This window comes from Phalacrocorax carbo, chromosome 24, assembly GCF_963921805.1.
Source record: "Phalacrocorax carbo chromosome 24, bPhaCar2.1, whole genome shotgun sequence".
In the NCBI taxonomy this organism is placed as follows: domain Eukaryota; kingdom Metazoa; phylum Chordata; class Aves; order Suliformes; family Phalacrocoracidae; genus Phalacrocorax; species Phalacrocorax carbo.
The window spans coordinates 1,538,243-1,564,365 of record NC_087536.1 but is presented as its reverse complement, the minus strand read 5'-3'; the positions used below and the strand labels follow the sequence as shown (position 1 = coordinate 1,564,365).

The 26,123-nt window shown below is 44.9% G+C and overlaps 1 protein-coding gene across 8 annotated transcripts in view; it reads left to right on the top strand.

Moving 5' to 3' along the window:
• The window catches only part of AAK1 (AP2 associated kinase 1), an 86,245-nt gene that overhangs the window by 2,351 nt on the left and 57,771 nt on the right, over positions 1–26,123 (top strand). For all 8 annotated transcript variants that reach the window (XM_064472776.1, XM_064472777.1, XM_064472778.1 and 5 more), the window contains exon 3: positions 25,878–25,996. In XM_064472776.1, the coding sequence (XP_064328846.1) occupies positions 25,878–25,996 (119 nt within the window). The remainder of the gene's footprint in view (positions 1–25,877; positions 25,997–26,123) is intronic.

Sequence of the window (26,123 nt, the reverse complement as noted above, 5' to 3'; positions counted from 1 at the left end):
AAGCATGGCCTAGGGTTGGCTACAGCTTGTAGATCTGCACACACAGGCAAAACGAGGTGTAGCAGGCTTGTAAAATAGGTGCTATTTCTTTTCCTGACCATGCTATAAGGCAGAGGAAGTTCTTCTAGTGAAATGTGCTACGCAGGTATTTTCTTCACAGTTAGACTCCTGGTGCGAGCAGTCTGAAACCCCTCTGCATGGTGAGCGAAGTCTCTGAGGGCGCAAGAGCAGGGTGGCTTGTGGGTTTGCAGGTTGTTACCATTTGATGGGAACAGAGGGGTAAAAATGCCATTTCCTTTACAGGAAAGGTAGGTCATCTGGTGAGTCAACGTGGGTGAGAAGTGCTGCAGCTTTGCATGCTTCTGGTCTTCTGATGTAGCTGCCTGTGCTCCCCAAGTGCTGGTAAACAGCATTTTTTCACTGACTCAGTTGGAGACCTGGGAGCTCTTGGCAACTTGGTCCCTGGACTACTGATGGCTGAATCCTCAGCTGGAAAATGTTTTTTGTATCTGCAGTGAATTTTGGTGGCCCAGCAGTGTTGAAAATGCAACTTGTGAAGTCTTGGCTATTTCTGTTAAAGGAAAAGTACCCTGGGAAGCACTTTGTAAGAGGAGGAATATCTTGTCTGGGAAAGAATCATCTCTCATCCCCTTTGCTTTATAAGGGAGAGTAGAGGCCTGTGTTTTGGTGCAGCATGTGAAGCCTAGAAAATAAATGAGATGTAAAAGTGGCTTAAAAGAAAGAGTCTCTGAAATGCTGATGGATGGGGGGGGGGGGGGGGAGACTTGAGTTACAAGCCTGAGGAACTGGTTGAACCAGAACTTTTGGAATTAAAGTGTTGGGATTTACCTCTATATGTCAAAGCTGTGAGCGGTCACCCTCAATTCTGCTGAGCAACCCTGCTGAAGATGACTGTTCCCTGGCCCAGGATGGGAGTCCTTAATGCAGGCACTGTGATGTGTGCCAGATGGCAGATGTCTCCACATGCTCGCAGTCACTTGCGTAGATCCCCCAAAATATCTGCTGCAGTTAGGTACACCCCTCACCCCCTTAAAAATAGTTGTGTCTGGATATTCGCTTTGCTGGGCGGGGAGGAACATTCCTTCATTTTGGAAGGAAGTAGATGGGAGTGATATAGAAGTAACTTGCATGACTGTCCATGGCGTTATAATACCGGTGAATCAGTATTATATTTTTTTTTTTTACAAACAGGATATTGCAATAGGTGATTCTTAGTTGAGTCTTCATAGTCGTCTTGCTCTAATCCATATAATAGCATGAATAATCTCTTGAAAAATTCCCCATAGCATTTGCATGAGTATTAACTGCTGTGGGAGGTCAGCACTGCTAGCCTTGGAGTTCTGTGAGGCCAGGTTACAGTCGGCAGCATCAGTGTAGTGCTCTGCTATGGGCTGAGGGGGCTTGTTACTGACTTTAAGGTGCCTGGTGTTTCATGGAGCTGAGGTGAAGGCCCAGGAGGCATTAGAGTGTGTGAGTGAGTCAGGCTACTATCTTACTGTCTTGTTTATGAAGAGAAACCAAAACAGTATGATCAAACTGGATGCTGTGTTTTGTTTCTTTCCCGCATTAAGGTGGGGGGGAGGGGAACAGAACGAACCCCCAAAAACCCACGCTGGAGCTATGAGGAGGACGGTGTCCCTGTGATGAGGACCAGAGCAGCAGAAACATTTAGAAATATGTTGCCAGAAATCAGAAATTTGCTGAGGAGTTTGTGGAATGTGGATGTGTGGCAGAGTACCGCAAGCCACATGTACTCCTCTGAGCTAAAACAAACAATGTGGGGATTGGCCCCATGTCCAGTTCTCAGGGGGCTATGTTTTGTGTTACTCTGTACCTGTGAGAGAGCGCTGAATTGACCCAAGGTACTAAGTGTTGATGGGGTACGTGTTTGAGCTAGGATTTTGTTTGTCTTGGTCTACCTCTACCAAAAGATACAGGCTGCATTTCTTCGGGTCTCTGAAAAGTCACTTTTTCAATTAGTAGTATTTTTCTGAAGGTGGCTACTTTAGTCTTCCCCTTAAAATGTATAAGTTAGGAGGTTCAGGTTTAATAATTGTCATATATTTCACCAAAATTTTTTCAGATACGTGCCTCTGTGTGTGCTCATAGCTAATGTATATTTTGGAGCATTTAATGGTAGACGTTATAAACCAAGGTAACATCAGCTTAAATTGGCCAGCTGTATTTTTTTGCTCCAATTTGAAAAAACAGACGTTGTGAGAAAGTTTCATCACGGTTTTCTTTAGCAGACCTGCAGGCCAACATGTGTATCAAGGGCTTGGTAAGGCTGTGAAGGCAGAACCTCCTGAGCCACGTAAACGTGTGGTTGGGCTAATTGCAGAGGACTTCTTCTGACCCCTGCCTGGCTTTCCCCCAGTGCTCTCTTTCGTGGAGCGTGCAGCACCGTAACCTGAAGTCATTATCATCCTTCAAAATTACCGTGAGCTGCTTCTGAAATAACTTCACTTTAAAACAAACCCCATCTGAGGTAAATTTTGCAGACTTACATGATCCTCAACCCAGTTCCAGTGTGGTTGGGTTCGAGACATCACTTTGAAGTGTATTTTGACAGTTCTTGCCTTCTAGCTTCTGCCAAGTGCCAGCTGCTAGTCAGCTGACCAGTGACATTTGGATTAGGAATTAAACTATTTCTCCTCTTGGAATGGGACGTGATTTTTATACACCACCTCCCCCCACCCCCTTGCTTTTCCTGCGTACCTTTTGAGGTAGGGCAGGTACACTGTGCTCTGCACTGCTAGGTAGGATATTGGCTCCTCTGTGTTTTAGCAGTCTGGTTTTTTGAGTGTACAAGCCAGGCAAACTGGTGAAGAATCCCACGTGAGTTATTAGGTAAATGTTGAGGCATCCCAAGTGCTTTGGTGCTTTTAACAGCACAGATTTTGCTGGGGCAGAGTGTGCGCCGTGTCCCTAGATGTAATCAGGAAGGAAAGGAAGGTGTTAGTGGATTTAACTGTGTAAGAAGTTGTATAGCCCAGAGACTCACATTATCTAGCCTCGCTTCTAAGTTTTATGCAACGTGTCAGAGAATGGGTCAGGGATTGTACACGGGGGTGGCTAGTTTCTTACATAACAGCTGTATTACTAAAAGCACATTTAATGGCAGTGTTAGCCTGGTGCAGTCATGGGAGGATGAGTTTTCTGCAGTCGTCTTCCCAGGAAAGAGCCTTCCATGTTAAAACAATATAGTTTTTAACTTGCAGTCCTGCAACAGCCTTATGAAATTGTCAGTTACTTCGCATAACAAAGCTTAGTTTTGGGATTCTGACTGGGGAAAATACAGGGTTTGACTCTCCAACTTGGGTCTTGCAGAAGTGTTCTAGTAGTTACATATGTGAACATATTACTTACCTCTGGTTGCAACACCAGCAGTGCCATTCTGGATCTAAGGAGAACATGTACTGCCATCGTGTTTCTATTGTGGCATGGGCCTTCTCCGCCTTGTACAGGAGCTTAGCAGTTGAAGAGAGCAGGTGGCAAGTTATAAATGTGCTGAAGGCAAGCTGGAATCCACTTTGGGTTTAGCACTTGCCGCTTTCGAAGCCCACCCACCTGCATTAATCATGGCTAATAAGGGGTCAGAACTGACTAGGTGCTGCACACTTGCGTTGAGATGGGTAGCTGCTTCCTTTGAAGATGACTTTTTTCAGTTAAAATAGTGATTTGGACGGACTGAGGCTGTGCCTGTTGGACCAGCAGCTTGTAAGCTGGAGGACTTGCTGCTGCTCTTCTGGAAAGTCACAACCAATTTGCCTTCATTTGTACTAAGTAAGTGTTTACTTGTGTTTCGCATGTGGAAGGAGACAGGAAGTCTCTGAGGAGAAACATGCAAAAGCAAACTCTGTTTACGGAGGAGTTCCCTTTTGATAAGGAGAGCTAACTGAATAAATAAGTTTCCCAGGAAAGGATGCCTTATTTCTTGGATGAGGGGGAAGTGCAGGATGTCCTTGTGGTGGTATTGTTTTGGAAACGTACCTCCTCAAACCAGATACTGGCTGCTGTGCTTTTTTGAATGTAGGAACAATACTGACAGTGATTTACGAGCACAAGGGAAAGATTTGGAAAGGCTTAAGTGAAACGGAGTTGCAAGGTAATTCTCTCATTTGTGGCTTTTTATCATTACAGAAACTTTTCTTTTATCCTTTTGTGGGAGGTCCAGGAATTGCCACTAAACAAAATGAAGGTTATTGTTAGCTGCCTACACTACGATGCAGTAGAATGAAAGCAGGGGAGAGCTGCTACAGCTCATCTAATGTGAGGAACTCTCGCTACCCTGTTGCCAGAGTATCTGAGCCCTGGCACAGTCTATGAAAATGTCCTTCCGTTCCTTTCAGGGCTGATGGGAAATAATATACTGAGATACGAAGGTGAAGCAATGCAGAGTATATGTGGCCAAGTCAGGAATTGATCTCTGGCCTTCCAGATTGAGTGCTTTAATTGCAGTCTGTGTTTTCTCTCAAATGCTGCCTCTGTGTTTTGAATGGGTGTGCTCTTGGCACACATGTGATTTGGGCATAAATTTATGCTTGCTCTGTGGCAGAACCCATGCTGACATCAGGACCCTGGGCCATGTGTCACAGGATTGGATTAAAGACTTTTTTTGGAACAAGATGCTTATAGCATCTGGTTTGCTTCATGATTTTGCAGAAACAAATTACGTACCGGTGATGGGTGATCTCATAGATTAAAAATAAAAAAAAAAGCCATCACCAGCTGAATACCCCAGGCAGAGACTTTGTGTGCACATACATCCATCCATCCCACAGTTGAGCTGGAAGGCAGCTGGTGCTGTGATGAGGACAGGTAGATCGGATCTTCATTCATTCACTGTTAGGAACATGCTGGTTTTATTTCTTATTTCACGTTCGTAGGTCTGTAATATAGAGGTGACCCCAAAATGTGCCTGTGTGAACTTAAAAAAAGCAATCTGGCATGCTGTTCTAGAGGGCGTGAGACTAAAATTGTGGTCTTCTGAAGCTATCTAAATGCACAGCCTGTTACTCAGATAAAATCCTAGCTTGTATCTCCTTTACTTCTGTAAGCTAAATGATGCTTGCAAGGTTGACATATGCTTTTGCTGCGTGAGTCTAATGACAGCAGTAAAATAAACTCGGAGCTTCTCTCTTGAAGTGCAGAATGCTCCATGGGAAGCATGATGTGGTCTGGTTTGTGCAGGCTTTTCCCTGAACACCTGTTTCTGTTCAAAGCGCCGTGGTGAGCGAGATGAACCCTTCGTTTGATGTGGCATACGTGTCTTTGTGACGTCACTGCATTCCTGGATTGTGGTGGAAGCTATTCAGATATTGTGGGAGAGAGTGATATAAAACTCAGACCTTCAAAGTGTTTTAAAATAATTAAAACGAACACAAATAATCAGTGCCAATGTGAGAGGAGCACAGAAGTGCAGAGCTATTGCTTTATGCGCTTTCTCTGTGCGACCTAACTGCCAAGTCAGTGATACTTTAGTTACCTGTCACAAGCCTCTGAAGGATTAATTGCTTCTGACTTGTGAAGTGCTTCAGAAATAAAGACCTTCTCTCCGGCGTTTAGCTGCTGCTTTGGAGCAGTGAGCTGGATCAATAGGAAATCCCTGCCTTACAACTGCAGTTTGTTCACATGAAGATATTTGTGGCTGCTGTTGACCCTTGGGCTCTGATCCAATAACTGTCTTCATGACCTTTGGCAATAAGTATCTAATACCTGAGGATATCCAAATGATTGGTGGCAAAAAAGGTATGATTAAACTCTTACAGGAAATATAATTTTAATTTGGGAGAAGGATCTATGAAAGCACATGTATGCAAGTGTATACTTGCGCACTATCGCGCCTGCCTTTCTTTTTCAGTTGGGTCTTGCAGTACCTCTCTCGTTAGGCAGGCGTGCGCATGGTGTGCAAAGAGCAGATGAGTAACAAGGAATAACTGGCCCTCTGGGATTCAGCACAAATAGGCAGGAGACATTGGCTGGAGGGAAGAGGCAGTGCCAGGTCTGTTTAGGGAAAGAGTTGGGGTAAGGGCAGGAGATAAGCAAGGATGGCTCAGTGGCTGGCATGGAAAGGCTCTCTCTTCATAGGATCCCTGTTGCTCTGACTAGAGTTCTGCAGATGTCCCATTAGGCAACTTACACATTTGAGAGGTACCTGCTAAACTCACGTGACGTCTCTGTGCCTTAGTTCCCCCTTGCAGTGCAGGTGGCGTCAGAGGATGCTCATAACCATGTTGGGGAGCAGGTGATGTGGACACAAGCTGATGTGTGCTGAATATTCTCTGGGAATTTCAGCAAGTGCTGCTTGCAAAGTTGAGCGTTGTCTGGCTTAAGCTCTTTGGCTGCATATTCATTACTGCCCTTTTACAAGTCAGTGAATGTAAGACAACACAAGAAGCCAGCCCCAGTTGTTGACTGATAAGGTCCTGCTGGTTCTTATGTTCATTTTTTTTTTTTTGTTATCCATTACATTTGTAAGGAAATTAAAAAATGCACTGCAGAGCATTGAGGTGTGGATTGTGGAGTGGCAAAGGATGAAGGAGGGGCAGTGCAGACTTGGGTCAGATGTGGTCCTGGGGTGCCTGGAATGCGTATTTCTGTCAAGAAAAATACTGCTGAAAGTCAGAGCCTTTCTTTTGGCCTTCACCTGTTGCTTTTGAGTTAGAAGATGTACTTAACAGATATGTGAATATGAGTTTACCCTTCTGTTTCTATACCCGATTACTAGTTGTAGTTTGAACTGTTGTGCTGTCTCTGCTCTTCAGTGAACATAAAGACCCCCGTGTACTAGGTGCCATACAACTTTTGTTTCTGGGTGTGGTTGTTCCCCTTCCCCTCTATGTGAAGTAGACAAACAGATGGTGGAGGAAAGGCTTATCGAATTATTTTACAAATGAGAAACTGGAGCCCATGAAAATGCAGCCATTTCATAAGGACGATGCAGGAAAGCAGTGATGAAGCCTTGTATTAAATGCAAATGTAACTCCTTGTCTGGTGTGTTAACCAGTGTCATTAATATTCATGTCACCATAGTATGAAGGAACTTTTACCATGGACTAGGGCCCTGCAAACACAGAACAAAGGCTGTCCATACTCCTGGGAGGGGCCTGGCTGCCCTTGCCTGTGCCTGCTGAGGCCCAGCATTTGCGTTTGGTACCAAAATATGCCTGTGTGCTGCTGCCTGAGGAGACACATTCAGAAAGACGCATCACGAAGTGCAAGCAGCTGTAATCTTACAGCTGATCATGACATGATAATTAACACACAGTATCTTCTAGAAATCTGATATTATTCAGAGACCATAGGAAACACAAACTCAACCTTGCTCACAGTCTTCAACAGAACATGTGACAGGATTAAACACGTATTGGATTTTTTTTAAATTAAAATGATGCTATTTTTGGAGCGGGGCAGATGGTAGTTTTCTACCTTTTGCTTTTGTCTTAAACTTAACAGCATAAGAAGCACTTACTCTGTACCCTTGAAACTGTCTAGTGCTACCGAGCAGGTTAGAAATGTATATATTGATATGTAAGTTGGGATTCTCAAGCAGTTATATAAGTTTATTTGACTGTTGAATTAAACCTGTAATAATTTTGGGGCTTGTGAGTAACAGTCACAAGACCACAAGTTCTGGACCCCTGCAACCCTTTCTTGTTTCTGGACATCTGGGAAACGAGCGGACAGGCACGTGCCTATTCGTATCTCTCTCCTTCCTCACCTGTGTATATGTGGAAAAACTCAAGGCCCTGTTTCATGTAGGGCTGATTTATTTTTTTTATTTTATTTTTCCCTGTGCTGAATGATGGATACTGTGTGCTCCTGACTGTACCTAGTGGTATGAATTCCCTGAGAGTGGCCTGGTGGGACAGTAGATACCTCTTTCTATGCTTGGCATGTACTGAGGAGTTGAAAAGTTCACTGCTGTCTTCAGGGTTTGACTAGCATATCCTCTTCTAGAGGAATATTACGTAGCCCTTCAGTTGTGTTTTTCTGTTACTCAGTGAGATGGCACTTCTGTGGCCCAGGAGTATACCTGTAGTTATATGGGAGACCTGAAAAGTCTGAAAACTGCATTCCTGGGCTTAAGCAGAAGAAACTTATTGTCCCAAACCTCTATACATTGTTGTGAGGCTCTGTAGTATTGTGTTAGCTGTAAGCATGAGCTTTTCCTAGAATTTTTTCGTGCTGCTTTGCTCACTAGGGATGTCTGGGTGCTACCATAGTAATCAAAATTCCTGAGTGTCTAACTTGCCTGTTGCCATGAGCTCTCTTTGGATCCTTGCATAATTGCCTCCCAAATGGAGTTTGCTGTTACCATAGCACTTAAGGGCTCCAGTGAGCCTGCTCTGGCTGGTCCTTGCAAGCAAGTCCGGTTTAAAACCAGTCCCAGCCATGGCCAGCTTAGTGTTGCTTTCCCCTTCCTCCCCACCTCCAGCTACAACCTGCTCTCTTCTCAGCTAGTTTTGTTTTTTCTCTCCTCTTCTGTTGACGTGATTCACCACTTCCTTGCCTTTCTAGTGAAGCATTTCAGCTGCATGCAGTTGCTGCAGCTTCTTGCTGGCTTTGCAGTTCTGCTCATGTTCAACTCAAACACAGTCACGCTCAGCAGCATGTTTATGCCATTACTACTTTCACTTGGAGATGAACGAGGTCTCGGATGCTATTAGCAGCTGCTTAGAATAATAGCAGCTGAAATGTGCTTTTTAGAGGGCTGACTGATAACTAAACAGTTTTTTTTAAGCTGTGAGTTATTCATGACCCATTAATTTTTATTTTATTTTAGTCTTACAGTGGAATTTCAAGGACTAAAATTGTCACAATAGAGAGGGACTGAGTCTGCTTTGCCAAGTAGTCGACTTGGAGGCAGTGTATCTTGCTGCATAGCAATAAAACACTGCTCTATCGGCTTTGGGTTTCCAAGTCTGCCTGTCAGGGAGGAATCGAGTAGGTGCACAAGACTGTAAAGTGGAGCACACGCCTGGCAAATCTACCCATGTGAACATCTAAACGTGCTTCCTGCTGTGAGGGCCGGTATAGTTCCGTAGCCTTTAGTGAGTTGCTATTTGTTTTAAAGTTCCTGTCACAAACACTGTGAGACTTTAATACCCCTAAATTAAGGTGTCCAGGCTGTGATCTGACTGTGTGCTTGGAGGATGGGTAGTGTGAGAAGCTATTACTGTCCTTGAACTAGAGCTTTTGAAAAGGGAATGCAGAGTTAATGCATAGGATGAATCTTGCCCACTAATTATTTTAGGCTTCTAATATACTGTTGCACGGCAGAGATTAATTTCCTTTCCTCCCCTTCCCCCCTGCTTTTTTCTCCCCTCCTTTCTCTGCTATATTGTGATTTACAGCTTCCTTTTTTGACTTTCTCTGTGGAACTGGCTGGGAATTGAAGGGATATCATCTAGGGGAGAGGAGTGGCTCTTAAAGATCTGTAATGAGACAAGGTCCTGAAAAGTGCCAAGAAAATGAAGTTAAACAGCTTTAAATCAGACCTATCAAAATAAAACCAAGAGAAGTGAGGAAGAGGCAGTTAAGCTTCTTCCATGTCATCAATGCAGTGAAAACGCCTGTGACTATATAAATATTTTGTGGCCGTTTGCAGTTGTGAGGGTCATAGCTAATAAATAAAATATTCACCCAAAATCCCACAACAATCCCAAGCCAACCAGTCTTGCTCTCCTCAGATTAGAAGAGGTAGAGACTGTGCCTCTCATCTGTGAGTGATGTTTCTGGTTGTATTATTTTGCACAATATAGGCGCTCATAGCCATGACTGCCACACTAACATTAACTATGACGTCCTGCCTATTTAAAAAGTGCCCAGAAGAGCATGGAACTTGTAAATCTAAATCTGTTTTGTCATGGCCTAGATATTGCAGCAATGACACTAAGCGAGGGCCCTATAATTATGTTGGTAATGGTGGATAATCACATTAGGATTCTCAGCTATGGTAAATCTGTGTAGGGCTGACTATGCCCCTGCTTTACTCTTCCTGCGAATCTGACCCACGAGCTCTACATGAGCTGGTGCCTTTGTTTTACCTGGGGAGAAGTCCTTTGCTGTTAGATGTGCTAGATGCTCTGTTAAAGTTTGTCTGGTGGTATTTAAAGACTAGAGCTTAAGCAGTGCTACAGCTTGGGCTGAGAGCGCTATGGCTTTCTTGAGGTAGTAGTGAGAGAGAGAGAGAAGTTTCCAAATAGCAGGGCTTTGCCCACACACCTTCAGCTTTTTTGCAGATCTTTGCCTTGATGGCGTGTGTTGTCTAATCAATGTGCATGACTCTGGAAATACCTTTAGCTGTTTCTGGTTTTTTTTCTTTTTTCCCCTCTTCTTTTTTTTCCCCCCCTCCTACTAAATCAGTTGTGCAGCAGTTGCATTTTGCATCCAGTACAAAGCTGACGCAGATGCTGGACTTTCTGTGCCCAGCACCCTTGCTCAGCATGAAGCTGCCTAACAGATTTGTTGCTTCCTAGCAATGGAGGCTCCTCTTCTTTTAAGCCAATAGAACATGCAAACTGTATTGCTCATATGTGCAAATTTACTTTGTGGAGACCAGATTCTTCCAACTCAAATGTGAGCTGCGTGGAGAATTTCTTATTGCTTAAAATGGTTGTCATTGATAGAAGAGTGCAGAGCCTCACACCTAAGCCTTGAGAACTCTGGAGCCGTAGGGCTGCATGTATAATTCGCTGCCATGGGCTGTCTGTGAAACAGGATTGAATGTGAGTTTGACCTGCTCTGCTCGGAACTGGTATTGGTATGGATGTGAACCAGGTGAACTCAGTCTCCCTTGATGTCGCAACGCTGCTTTCCTCTGGCAGTAGGACCAAACCTGTGAATTCCCAGCCTTTGCCGGGAGGGAGTGAGTTGTGTGCAGTCCTTGTGTGTTCTGCAAGGAGGGAGGGGGGGTTGGTGATTTTACAGGGCTGCTGCACAGCAAAGTTTGAATATTCTTCAAGAGTTTGTCCTACACCAGGAGGGTGCTATCCTTGGACAGCTTGACACACAACCTGTGTCCATGTTCCTTGTATAGTTTCTTTAGTTAAAGTAGCACTAGAAATATTTGTAAGATGAGAAGCTGCATTTCCTGTAATTCAGTTTAACTTGGAGCTCTCCTGAGTTTTTACAGTTGTGTCACTGTTACAATCTTCTCTTGAGTGTGGTCACTATTAAATTCCTGGTCTTGTTGCAAATATACCTGCTTAGCTAGTCTTCCTTCTGCTTAGTGTCTCATCTGGGGAGATGCAGGTTTCAGCTGATTCTCCTGATATTTGTGCATGTTTTGGGTTTCCTGTCTTGAAATACTCACTGTCCTTTATGCTTTATCTAGGTGCTATCTACTTTCACTGCAGTTCTGAAGCACTGATTCACTCCTACAGCCACTTAAAATGGTCAGAACATGGATGAAATTTGAGTGACTGTGACCATTGCTACTTGCACAGACAAAGCTCTTTCAGCTGGAGTCAGTGGTTTGCTTTTTTACTTTGCCCTCATGATAACTCTTAAATGTTCAGACTATTTAATTGGTGGCTGATGTTTCAAGATCTGAGTTGATAAGTTTCCCAGAGCAGTCCTATCTCCACTCCAGTATGAAGCCTTTTAAAGTACTGTTTAGGGGTAACGGAAGCAGCTGAAAGGGACAGACTAACCTACAACTGAAAGTTTAGTAAACCAACCAGTGTATACACTGATTTTTGTCTGGTTTTAATGGTGTTTGACTCCCTGTACAGGTGAATACGGTGAGATAAGACACTGAGAGCTGTAATGAGCATGGGGAGCTTCCCAGGGACTGCTCCCATGCATGAAAGGAAACGTGGTACTTCGTTTTCTGCTGTCTCATTTGCTTCGTAGCAATTAGGCCTGTCTGGACTATAAGGGCTTGTATCTGTGTGTTTGAGACCTTGAGCTGAAGGAGAACTCCTGCAGTACTGTGCAGAGACCCTACTTTCTACCCTGCAGAGACCAATGGGTTGTATTCCTCAACTGTAGAGTTCCTCTTAACAGCTTCTCCAAATACTACTCTAGGAGATGCTGGGGCAGGCCTTTTAGATTGAAGTAATCCCTTAAACTTGGCACTGCTACGCTTTTGTGTAAGTCAATAACTTTAAAAAAAAACCCCAACCAAAATCACCCCTAAATTTGTTATTTCCTTTGAGGTAGAAAATCTCGGCTGAGAGTAAACCTGTTTAGTTTAGCGTTATTATCTGCTGTTCTCAGCTGGAGAGCCTGTTGGCAGGGGATAAGGGGTTTTGTTTTGTTCTTTTTCGGAACTGGACTCTTTGGTTTATAGTACACAAGTATGCAAACACGCATGTGCTGCTTGGAATTAGAGGAACTTGGGTGTAGTAGACCAGGAGATCCACATTCAGGCCTTCCTGCTTCCACAGAGACTCCTGCTTGTTCTGTTGCCTGTGTGGCATGCCCTGTGTTTCACCCCTCTGTTCTCACTGCCACCTTCAGAAAGTCGTTCAAAGAGCATGTAGAGCTGTGGGTTTCTGTGTATGAGCCTGTTGCATTTCAGCTGGTGGCTGAGCACACCCTGTCACTACTTTGTGCTGGAGCTTGCAGGCTGTTGACACAGCTTAGCCTTCATAAAGAAAACCCTAATTTTGTAGCCTGGATCGTGGGAAACAAATACCAGTTATGTCCACGTACTTGTGAGACATGATGCAAGCCTGTGCCTCTAGGATAGGCTGTGTGTTTTCCGTGCGTGCAACTTGAGGTTGAATAATCTTTGCTTATATGGATATAAAATAACATGTAAATACCCTAATGTAACCAGGGGATTATGGAATTGGGTGGGAGCCTGAGTCACAGGCATTAATTAAATCCCAAACCCCAAGCATTGTGATGAGTGATACTCCAACATGTAGCAAGAAAACAGCAAAATAGAAACAAAAAGCAGAACATCAATACCCCTGCTTTCAAGTCTTTTTAGTTTTTTTGTGCTAGGTTGTCTGGGAAAGACACTCTGGATAGTATTCCTCCAGCTGTGCAGGAGGTTGTGGGGAAAAGACTGGCAGCAGCTTGTTGATGTCTGTGGCGTGTAGGGTAAGAATCTGGGGTTGCAATCAAGTCAATGGAGAGTTTTGGGTGAGGCTTCCTGATGGCGAGGGCGACAACACCCCGGGAATAAACCGGCCAAGAGCATATGGAGAATGTGTGAGTACAGCTGTCAAAGGACAGGTTAGACAGATGTGTCTGGAGTAACTCTGGCATAGCCTATAAGTGAGGGGCTGAGTCAGGTGAAATCCTGTGCCAGACGGTAACATGGTGACACAGGGCCACGCTTTCCCAGTGACAGTCCTGTGTTGCTTACCAGCATCCTGTTGCAATTTGGAGAGGGTGGAATGAAGCTGAAGAAAGCCAGATCTCTCTGTCCATTAATTTTGTTGTCCTTGACCTACCTGCATTTGACCCCACTGGGGCAAGAACAAAATCCTCTTTTTTAATGCATATTTTGTATGTTAGTCATAAAGCTACAAAACCACCGGAGGGAGAGAGGAGTCTGAAGGCCCAAAGTGCTCCCTGTTTTGGATGCCGCTTAGGTGGAGGTGACCATGAAAAATGAAGAAAATACCCAAGGCCATGCTAGTGATCCTGCAGTTACCTGTTTAACTGCAATGAGTCTGGTGTCTTCGCTCAGGGAAAACTGAAGTGCCCCTTTGCCTGCAGGCTTTGTAGTAGCAGACTACCTCCTACTGCCTTCTAAAAAAGCAGAGGGTGTAGGAAATGCTGTTTGACTATATCCGTGATTAATCTTTCACCAGACCGAAGCAAGCTTGTGAGTAACAGATCCAATGTTCGCTTTCATGACTGGAATCTTGGCAACAGTCAGGGCCCTTTGTGATACCTGGCAGTGCTGGGAAACCTCTAAAATTGTTTCTTCCTGTTGGTAATATGTTGTGCCATACCCAAAATGTAACAAGAGGGCTTTCTGGGGGAACCTTCAGTCCCATCCTGTTAGGCTGACTTGCTACTATCTCTTACTATGAGATGCTGCAGTTTGGGGGGCCTTTTACTGGCCTTGCCCTGGTTGGACACCTGAAGGTGCCCTTCCAGCACAAATTTTCTTTCTGGAGACAGCCTGCAGAGCTCAGGGATGTGAGCTGTGTAAGCAGGGCCTTTGCTTCATACTGCTGCTACGAGTAGTGTGGTGCCACGCTGACCCATGCATTCTTTGGTCAGGTTCTTAATTTTTGCTTTTTAAATTAATTTTTAAATTAATTTTATTTTATTAATTTTATTAATTGCAGGTTTTCCTGCCCTAGTAGCATCCTCTTTAAGACCAGGTCTTAAAGAACAGAGGATTTGTTTAAAATTGTCAGAAAAGCAAGCAATTTGCAATCTCAAGGAAGTGGGAGCAGAGATAACGTTCCCGGTTAAACTCAGTAAATCATAGATTGTACCGGTGTTGTCTTAACTTTCTTTGATATAGCTGTGATCTTGGATGTTATAGCCCTAATGCAAAGTCTGCCTCATTACTGCGGCTTCTTAATTAAACTTTGAACCACTTTAAAAACAAATCTTGAGGGAGTAGTTGTATTTTTCTTTAAAGGTGTTAATGGTGACATCTCCATCAAACTTTAAGGGTGTTGTAGATGCTTCATAAAGCAGAAAAAGCTTGCAGTGATCCTCACTATTCCAATTCCTTGTCATGTGTCAAAGCAGAACACTTCACAATACAAAGCCCAGTTTGGTAGTAAAAAGGGATAATATTGGAACAGAAAACTTATTTTGGGGTGAAGTATTCCACCGTGGAAACAAAGAGCTCAAAAGTGATGGAGAAATTAACATCAAATGGGAGAAATGGGATTTAAAATCATATGGTTTTTAGCAGGTATGCTGCAGTAATAGCCTCCTGCTAGGCAATGGAAGAATGGAATAAAAGATAGCAGAAAGAATATATTAGTGCAGGTTAATACCAACAAAAATAGCACTATAATCCTAATGCCCATCATAGTTGCCTAGCGGAGCTGTAATTAAAATATAAAGCCTGTATAAAAATTAACCAGCAAATCTTTGTCTGTGTGGAGGGTAACACAAGATGATCACACATGAGACATGATGAGTAAGGGACTGTTGTTGCACTTTGCTTTGCTTTCCTTCCTGTTATCACAGTGTTGTTGGGTTGGAGTGTGTTGCTTTTTATAGGAGCTGCTGGGCAAGTCTCCTCTTGACAGCGAGACTCGTGTTGTGATGCACAGTAATGCTTTCTAGCAGCAATGGGAAGTTTAAGGCCTCTGCAGCTCAGCAGCCCCAGTGGGGTCTGAGGAGAGAATCGCAGGGCACCTTGGCGTTTTTTCCCGTTTTACAGATGAGTCACTTGTCCATCTTCATCCTTGGTTTATAGGTGGGAAGAACTGAAACTGGATTATTCTTCCACCTTTGTTGAAAACTGGTGCTGATAGCTGTAGGAGAGAAGCACTAGCACATCTGAGTGCTTTTCCTTGATGTGCTTGCAGAGCTTGATGCTAACGTTAGCTGAACTTGGACAATGCCTAAAATAATACCAGATGATTGTATAGCTTAACTTTGCCCAGAGTGTTTCCTTGGCCTTTTTTCTTTATGGTGAAGGGTAAGTGATCCCAAAGTCAAGGTTTGCTGAAGCCATCTCTGTCCCTAGAAAAGGTGCCCTGATATTTTGGTGCTTTATGATCAAGAATGACTATTGTATATACACAACTAGGGAAAATCTTTTTTTTGTACATGACTGCACGTTATGTCAGCTAGAGAGAGCTGTTGGAGGTACAGGGTGGCTTTCTCAGTACAGCAGCAGAGAGAAAATTGTTCTGGTGTTGCCAAGCGATGATGCCCAATGATGGTTAACATGCAGTGTCTGTGTGTCAGCTGGTTGTGGCTATGACCATGGGAAAAATCAGTGGCAGGAAAAAAAGCTTTGGGAACGGTGAGCTGCAAATACCCTGTGCAAGGGAGTTGGTATGGTTTTCCTGTAACTGGATTACAGCATCTTGACTTGTGGGGGGGGGGAAGGGGGGAGAATAAAAAAAAAAATCCAGTGAGCCTGCCCCTTGTGCTTGGGAAAGTAAATGCTGAGGAAGTTCTTCTGGCTTGTGAGATAAGGCAAAATATGACATAATTCTTGAGGGATAAGAATCAATAAGTATTTAGATTGTGCAAATGAGGAGTGGCTTTGTGCCTGGTTCAGCAAAGCACTTAATTTTTAAGTGCCTGCTAGCACAACCAGAGCTTAAAATGCCTTGCTGGCTGTCCCTGGAGGCTAAATATTCCTAGGGCAGTTGTTGGGGATGGCTGAAAAGCACTTGGCTGTCCCCTCAGCTTCAGGACTAAAGCATGGTGGGCTGTCTTGCACGCAGAGCTTGGAGGTGGATGAGATAGGGATAAAACACAGAAAGCTGGACACAATTCAGTGGAAAACCACATGCATTGTTTGTCCAGCTCAGAAGAGAATTTCACCCCTGAAGAATAAAGTTTTTAGTGGCATCCAGAACGTTTATCAGGAACTATGGTAATTCCAGATATTGTTAATTTGTTTGTAGAAGGATGATGGAGAAAATCCAAATTGAAGCAGTGATTTTTTTTTTCCTTGAAGTGGGAATTGGTTATTTGATAGTTGCCTCTTTCAAGCCCAATGACTTGATTGATTTAACTGAAAAGAGGGGCAATTTATATTCCATAAACCTAGCTGCTTTTGGGTTATCCAGCATAGCCCTGGAGAAAAAAAAAGAGGGATAAGATCTAAGACGAAACTTGAAAATGGTTGTAGAGGGCAGGCACAGCCATGTGATGGAGATGTTTTTTAGCTGTTATTGCAGAGCTCAAACATGCAGCTGGGAGATCATCATTCTGCATGTCTTGTTTGCTCCTGTGCAAACAACAGCATTTAATGTCTCTGGGAGGTACTTTGAACGTGGATTTCAAAAGGAGGTGTTCTGCCTAATTCTGTTTGGATGAAGCTGTTTCTGTTTTCTTAGAGTACCTGCTGTCTCTTTCAGAGGGTGGTGGATCAGCATAGCAGGGTACCACAGAAAATGCAATGTTTTGGGAACACTAATGGTTTGTGAAAAGGCCTTTGCTCCTGCAGATCCTGTGAAATCTAACCTGCTTTACTTTGGGTGTACAGGGCAGAGTCCAGCCAGTCCCCTCTGGACTATGATTAACGTGGGTGAAGCGGTCTGTTGAGTTGGTGCTTGAAGCACTGTCTGGCTACGGTTGAAGCTGCTTTATTTTGGCTCAGCATGAACAAAACAGGCTTGTTGTGGGGGCCTGTTGTCTGGCAGGCACGAAACCTGCCTGCGGTAATACCTTGTTTTCTTCTCTGCTGTTTAAATGTTATCTGATAGGGTATGTTTGAAGATCTGGAGGAGAACTTAAATACAGATCAAACAGCTGAGTAAGCTATATGTGAGGGTATGGTAATCATGGTGGTAGGTAGAGGGTTCTCAGGACAAGCTGTTTCTGATGGTTTCCCTACCATCACCACGAATGGTGCCATCCCAGAAGGACAAGGTGGGTCTAGGCTATGCTGGAGGGCGGTTGTGTCCGTTGAGGAGAATCATAGAATCATTAAGGTTGCAAAAGACCCTTAAGATCATCGAGTCCAACCGCCAACCTATCACTGCCAAGCCCAGCACTAAACCATCTCCTCAAGCACCACGTCTACCCTTCTTTTAAATACCTCCAGGGATGGAGACTCCACCACCTCCCTGGGCAGCCTGTGCCAATGTTTGACAACCCTTTTGGTGAAGAAGTTTTTCCTAATCTCCAACCTAAACTTCCCCTGGCGCAGCTTGAGGCCATTTCCTCTCATCCTATCGCTTGTTACTAGAGCGAAGAGTCCGACCCCCACCTCGATACACCCTCCTTTCAGGCAGTTGCAGAGAGCGAGAAGGGCTCCCCTCAGCCTCCTCTTTTCCAGGCTAAACCCCCCCAGCCCCCCCAGCCGCCCCCCAGCACACTTGTGCTCCAGACCCTGCCCCAGCCCCGCTGCCCTTCTCTGGACACGCTCCAGCCCCTCAAGGGCCTTCTTGTCCCGAGGGGCCCAAACCTGAGCCCAGCACTCGAGGTGGGGCCTCCCCAGGGCCGAGCACAGGGGCCCCATCCCTGCCCGGCTCCTGCTGGCCACCCCAGTGCTGGCACAAGCCCGGGGGCTGGTGGCCTCCTTGGCCACCCGGGCACTGCTGGCTCATGCCCAGCCGGCTGTCAGCCAGCACCCCCAGGGCCTTCTCCGCCGGGCACTTCCCAGCCCCTCTGCCCCAGGCCTGGGGCGCTGCCTGGGGTTGGTGCGACCCAAGGGCAGGACCCGGCACTGGGCCTTGTTAAACCTCACACAGTTTTCCTTGGCCCATCGATGCAGCCTGTCCAGGTCCCTCTGCAGAGCCTTCCTGCCCTTGAGCAGATCGACACTCCTGCCCAACTTGGTGCCATCTGCAAATTTACTGAGCGTGCCCTTGATCCCCTCATGCAGATCATCAGTGAAGATATTGAACAGGACCGGCCCCAACACTGAGCCCTGGGGAACACCACCCGTGGCCAGCTGCCAACTGGATGTGACTCCATTCACCACCACTCTCTGGGCTCGGCCGTCCAGCCAGCTTTTAACCCAGCGCAGAGTGCACTTGTCCAAGCCATGAGCAGCCAGCTTCTCCAGGAGAATGCTGTGGGAGACAGTGCCAAAGGCCTTACTGAAGTCTAAGTAGACAATGTCTACAGCCTTCCCCTCATCCACTAAGCAGGTCACCTTATCATAGAAGGAGACCAGGTTAGTGAGGCAGGACCTCCCTTTCATAAACCCATGCTGGCTGAGCCTGATCCCCTGGGTGTCCCGCATGTGCTGCGTAATGGCATTCAAGGTGATCTGCTCCATGACCTTTCCCGGCACCAAGGTCAGGCTGACAGGCCTGTAGCTCCCCAGCTCCTTCTTCTGACCGTCATATTCGCTAGTTTCCAGTCTTCTGGGACCTCCCCGGTTGACCAGGACTGCTGATAAATGATGGACAGTGGCTTGGCGAGCTCCTCTGCCAGCTTCCTCAGTATCCTCGGGTGGATCCTGTCCTGCCCCATGGACTTGTGAACATCCAGGTGAAGAAGCAGGTTGGTGACTGCCACCTCTTCAACAGCTGGGACTTCATTCTGCATACTATCCCCATCTCCCAGCACAGGGGCCTGACAACCCCGAGGATGACCAGTCTGACTATTAAAGACTGAGGCAAAGAAAGCATTAAGTACCTCAGCCTTCTCCTCATCTTTCCTGGCAAGGTTACCTTCTGCATCCAGCAAAGGAGGGAGATTCTCCCTGGCCTCCTTTTGTCACTGATGTATTTATAAAAACATTGTGCAGTGTTCAGCATAGAGTTTGTCTGCTGTAGCAGCACTTAGGGAGCTTGGCTAATTTATGTTGACCAGTGAAAGGCAGCTCCGTAAGAGCTTATCACAAAAGGGTGATGGAAGGAGCAACTAATTTCTCTGTAAACTTCCTTACCATAGCATTAGTTAGGGCACCTTGCTTGGAAGCAGCATCTCGTGCTTGTTTGCAGATCAGCATTGCTGGCTGCCTGTGACTTGCTGGCTGCAAGAGGATTCCTCACTTGCAATGTATGTGAACCACTTAAATGCAGCAGGGTCCTATCTTCTTACTTGCAATGAGCTAAGAGGGGATCACGTGCAGCTTTGTGCGGCTGGTTTTACCTAGTTTAGAAGTGCTTGCCTGCCTGTGAAGAGTTCTGCATCCTGCTGAAATTACAGAAGGGCTGAAAATATAAGTACTGGTGCTGGAAACTGGCCAGTACACTGACATAAACTTGCATGGAAAATTGCTCTGGCATCTGTGTTGACTGGAGATAATTGGAACTTCCCTTTTTTTTTTTCCTTCTAGCTTATCCTAAAACCAGTTAGCAAGAATAACAGTCAGGCCAGAAGTGTGTAGCAAGTTCCCATGCTGCTGTAGAGGTAGATGTAGGCCTGAGTGGAAAAGACTATGATGTTTCCCAGTAGAGCCAGCAACAGCCATAGGTCTCAACGGATGGTGATTGCAATACTGCCTGCATGCTACCCGTTCAACAATAGTAATATGTCTTAAGGATGAGCATATAAATAACTTCTTATGTCTTCAGAATGAGAGCAGTGTCTTGGATTCTGCTGGCTTGTATGGGGAAAGAGTTGAATTTGCTTCAGAACTGTAAATCACAGGCTGTTTGTTTTTTTTTAAATGTATGGGAGAACTGTCCTCTGAGCTGACTTTCAGGCTTAGTTCTTGCTTCTCTCACTTCTGGCGCTTGCAAAGTCTCTGGATTTATTTGCTCTATTGTATCTGAAGCCCGGACTGGTCTTGCCTTTCGCCCTCCATATGTGTACTGGAAAAAAGGCTCTACTGGCAAAGGCATGAGGATGTTCCTAGTGCCTGGATTACTTTGCCTCTAAGCTCTGCCTTGTGTGTGACCCAGCCTCCCCGGCCACATGTGGCACAGCTATCTAACTTCTCTTGAGGCAGCACAGGCTCTTGAGCTGACCTTGGCTGGCTTGGAGTTACACAAATCCTGGCATGTCTGTCTATTGTATCGGAGCTGGCATAGTGCATTAGAGCTGGCGATTTCTGGCCGTTGGAAGGGTTGTCTTGCTTGCTGTTCACTAAAATAGAAGTAAATGGTCCTGTAATGTGCATCTGGCAGTGCTTCGTAATAATTGCTTGTCTTTTTGTCTTTGATCTATTTCCTTTCAACTTTGCCCAGATTTAGCAAAGTTGAGGGTTGTACTGTGATAAGGAGGGAGAAATTGGTTGTGGTCTGACGCTGACAGCAGTCCTTGAGGCTGACAAGGTGGTAATGTTGTAGGTATGTAGTATGCAAGGAGGAAGGGTTAACTGCTGAGGAGCAGCTGTTAGCAAGATAGTTTAAAAGCTAAAGTGTATTAATGTCAGCATGATGCTGAAATCAGAGTTCATATGAGTGCTGGGTGACTTGTCTAAGCAAAACCTGCTTGTTCAGTGCAGCGGTGACCAGGCAGACAGCAAGAGCTGAGCAGCACCCGTGCTTACTGCTGCAACCTGCAGAAGATGCTCATCACCTTCTGCAAACAGGTCCCTCTTCAACTGCATAATGCTGCGTGGTAGGTGAAAGAAAACTCGTAAATCCATTAGAAAGTCTTTGTTAGGCAGTGCTGGCTTCTGTCCAGGTGCTTGATAGCTTGGTCCCTTCCTGGGTTGTGCTCAACAGCATCACTGTTCTGGGCTGTCTAATGCCGCCAAGCAAAAATTTCAACCATCTATTGGGTCTGTCTTCCCCTCTTCTCTGTCGTACCTTGCTGGAAAATGTGAGCTAGATTTTCTGTCTGCTGCTTGCCAACAAAGTTGCTGCTTTTGAAGTAGCTGTTAGGAGTATAGGTCCTTCTGGAGCTGCTCTTTCAGCATGAATCTGAAGTATTGGCTGTGGTTGCCAATAAAAAGGCCTCAAGCGCTTCGAAATGCTTCAGCAGTAGCTAGTAACCTACCTGCGCATCTTAAGCCCTAACATTAAAACAGTGGTGTGGTGTTACTGTTAGCCTTTTTTGCAATGCAGGAGTTTTGGGCGAGGGCCATATTCATCAGCAGGATGTGCAGTGCATGAGCTGTCAGTAATGAATGTGCGAGGGACTTGGGAGGTGGGGGATAGACCAAGGCTCCAAAATCATCTCTTGTGCACAAAAGACTTAAAAGGAAATCTCTCTAGGTCTAGGTACAGACCGCTAAAGGCATCCCTGCCGTTTCCAGACATTAGCGGTTGTTGCGTGAGAAACCTATAGGCAGATACACCCATAGCTCTGACCTTGGCCTGGAAAGACCTACAGCCCGAAACACTGCTGGAAAGAACAGGATTCCTGTCATAGCTCTGATTTGCTCTGGCACGTGGATGGGGTCAAGTCCCATTTCTGCAAATACGTGTGTGATGCAAGAAAGCCAGCCCTGTCTGTGCACCTGTGGTTCCTTTGGGAGACAATTTGCAGGTGTAGGTTCTCAGTGTTGTTAAAATTGGCCTGTATGTCCTGCTAATGGACTCTGATCTTGTATTCCTTGAGCCGTTTTTGCATGAGTGTGGCAAGAAGCTGTTGCTCTTTGTGCTCTGTCTCCACCCCTCTCCACTTCCCTCATCCGCCTGCTGTTTTACTGAGTTTTGCAGTCCCGTTCTCTATATGCAAACCTGGGAGTGCTGAAGCCAATTAGCAGCAGAAGGCGTAATAAGGGCAGAGAAATTCAAATTAGGGTGGCATTTTTCACTTTAAATGTGAAACTTTTTCATTTTAAATGTGGAATGACTACCTGAGGGAACCTAGACATTCTTGATTATGTTGATTTAGTCAGAAAGAAACCTGGGTACGGTCACAAGCACGGCTCAGTAAACTGTAGTTTGGAAGGAATATGATAGTCTGTTTTAACTGAGGCGGTCAGACCAGATGATGTATTAGTTGTTTGGAAGCTAAAACTTTGTACCCTCTCTCAAATGGATGCAGATCATCAAATGTTGCTTCTCTGATGGCAAAGTGGCTTAGTCTAGATTGCTGTGTGAAAATTGCTGTACGTACCCTGATTAAATCAATACTTGTTTTCTCTGGAGAGAAGCATGCTGCTTTTACTAGTAGCAAAATTGTCATGCTTTAATCTGCAGTCAGTGGGTGTTTAATAATAAAGTAACCAAATTGGTAGGTGTATTTGCAGACAACGTAACTTAAATGGTTTTGCACAGCTTCCTTGCGTAGTGTCGTCTGCTGAAGTGTGCAGGAGTTAAGGGTAAGGGAGAGACCTGGACGTGAGGATGTAATTTTCCTACGACTTGTACAAGTACCGTGACAACCCTGCCAATGTTGCAGGCTTCCTTCTCCTTGGATGTGGCTCCACCTGACACATTTGTCTCTCGCTGCTCCATTTGGAGGGTGCTCCAGGCTATATTTCTGTTGCTGTCCTGTATCAGAAAGTATTAACTTAATTTTTATTTTGTTTTTTAGATTCTAAATGTCTCTTTCCTTGGAGCTCTTGGAATGGTTCAGCTATGTTCTCTGTTGCATAGACTGTAGTTTTCTTTGCCACTTGGTCCTGGTTGCTTGTAAGCAAAATAGCATGATGTACATATTCTAGCGGGGGTGCTCTAGGAGCAACTGTAGTTAGCACAGGATCCAGGCTAGAGGAAAGGTACCTTGCACAAAACTCTGCGAATGAGACGTTAGCAGTTGGTCTGAGGAGGTACTTGAATTTAGTGGATCTGTTTTTTTTAAAAAAATAAATTTTAATGGATCTATTTTTGCTGCTCAGCTCGTGTTTCTTTATGCTGGGCGTAGTATGTAAACAGAGATAGTGTCCTGCTGGCCTCCAGGCCTGGTGGGAGGAGCTGTGGGAAGGGAACTGAACCCCTGGAGAGGAGGGGAGGCTTCTGATGGATGGCTACTGACCCTCTTGTTGGCGAAGAAGAGAAAGAGTCTTATGATTCCCAAAAAGTTTTGATGATGACCGAGACAGTAATTTAAAAAATCCTTTTTTTGTTTAAAGTTTTCTCTAGATTTTATCTGTGGTCCATGTAGATATTGTACAGAAATTAAAAAAAAACAAAAGTCCAAACCTGATCGCTCCGGTGATTTATAAAAAGCATAGCGTGTTAAGTAAGTAGGGACTGGGGAAGCAGTGCTGCTTATGGGTCCCTTATTTCTTTCTTGCTCCGTCGCGGGTTACAAGGGGCGGGGGGCGGGGGGAATCAGTAGTGCTGTCTTGCTTTTTTCAACATAGACATCCTTTGGGCTAAAGATAGCTCAGCGGGATGTGCAGATTTGTTCTCCAGAAATGAGACAAATGTGGCTAGGGCAGAACAATAAGGCTACCGCTGCGGGTTTAGGAGTTCTTAAAAATTACTTGTAATTTGAGATCCTCAACTTGAAGCAGCTTAAGGGAGAGTCGGGGTTATTTTTGTGTCTGAATTTGAGCACTATGAAGAAATGAGGCCCTCCAGAACTACAAGGGTTTTAAAACCCGCTCTGGGAGGAGTAAGGAGCATCTGTATGGCTTGCTGTATCCCAGGGCCATGTCCCATTTTTCTGAATTTGAATATCCCTTTTGCAGCCTTTAGATGAAGTCTTGACACTTGTGGGTTTTTTTTGGGTTTGTTTCCTCCCCCTTCTTTCTGTTGCATCTTTTTGCAACTTTTCTGGGGCTGCTACCCATTAGTTCTGCTCCTGAGAGTTACTTGGGCTTCCTTGGAAAACCTGATGGGTCTAGTTCCTATGGCAAACGATGACGTGTAAAACTAAGGGTTTTGCAAGCTAAGAGTGATTTTTGTTTTGTTTAACAGCTCTGGTGCTGACAGGCGTTGTTATTTGCATGGGTGACTTCTGTGGTTGTTTTGGAAGCTGGGCTGTAGTGGGTGCCATAAAAGCTGTTTGATAACAAATGGGGAGGGTTATACTTTGAACATAAAAGCCTAGTCTGGTCATTTGCTCTTTTTTGGTCTTTTCTTAGTAAAAATAAATCCCAGTTTTAGTGAAAGCTTCACTGTGCCTTTTGGCTGTGGTGTTTGATTTGTTAACAGCTTGTAAGCACCAGTTGTTGCAAGACTGGAGTTGTCAAATGCAACCTATTTTAACACTAAATTTTACCCATATGTGGCTGTCTTGCTCGTCACTTTTTGCATAATGGGGAGGAACTCATTTAAGTGCCAAATAACTAGTATTAATTATGCACAAACATGTCAAATGTAACCATATACGTATTGTTGATCTGGTGGCTTCTGGCAGCTTGTAAAGAATGGCGTTGACCAAAGGGCTCAAAACTTTTAAAATAAGAGTTCTTTGGGATGTGACTAGCTTTTATTGTGTAACTACAGCTCTTGGTGTCGTGGGACTTCTGAAGGCTATGGCAACACCAAATCATAACGTACGATTGGGCTGATTCTTTAGAAATCCTTAAGCATAAAAGAAATATGGGCTGTAGTGTAAGGTAACAGAGCAAATGAAGTGCTGTTAGGTTGTGGCATCGACAATGTCATCATGCTTCCCTTTTTACCATTGTGCAGCACTTCTTGGCTACTTGGATCTGTTTGACTCTTTGTTGTGATTCATTCTGATCTCTGGAAGCCAGGTGTGAAACTTTGATGCCTATATACCTCCATCCTCAAGCAGCTTCCTATTTCTGCGCAGGACTGCAAATGTAAAACCCATGTATTTTGATGCATTGCTAACAGAGATGAAGGCTTTCATCCTAAACAATTCAAGTATGTCCTGGGAGTCCTGACTTCACTAATAGCAAAGACCACAAAATGAATTGTGGGGTTTTCTTGTTCCCCACCCCCCCACCTTGTTCTTCTGTCCTTTTTTAAAAGCACAAACATCAAACCATGTGTGGGAGATGGGTTTCTTCAGCTTCTTGCACAAACCAGCTTTGTAATGTAACTTAGACACTTCAAAAGTTGGAAAGCCTTTTAAGTTTAGGCCTTTAGTAATTCAATGCGTGACCTGTAGCTCTGATTTCTGTCCAAGGCAACATTGCTGTTTATACTTCAGCTTTCTTCTTCATAATGGACATTCATGGAGCAATGAAGGACTGCCTAGCAGGACAAGTAACCAGTGTAATTGCTTGTTTTTACGGACATGTTAAATGTTAACTTTGCTTCCATTAACTGAAGGTTTGCCCCTTTGGATTCCTTTTAGTTCCTAGAAATAACTGTCTAGGCAGAGTTGGAAGCTCTGGAGCTAAGCACATGTAAGGCGAGCTCCTGCCACAGCTCTGTTGGTAGCTGCTGAGTGCCCTCCCTCTTCTGACTGTACTCTGAAGGCAGATGGAGGCAGGACAGGGCCAGAAGCAAGGACCAAGAGGTTTCCTCATTAATGAGTAGAATGATTTTTGTCTTTCGCAGGTGGATTTGCGATAGTGTTTCTTGTGAGGACTAACAATGGGATGAAATGTGCCCTGAAGCGGATGTACGTCAATAATGAGTATGACTTGCAAGTCTGCAAAAGAGAAATCCAAATCATGGTAAGTCTCCGCTTCATATCGGGGCCCCAGACTGGGAGCGAATGGTGTGAGAGCCAGGTCACTGTCTGCCTGTGACCCGTGTAGCATCATGTCGCAAAACGTGGGTTTTCTTAGCAAAACTGTCTTT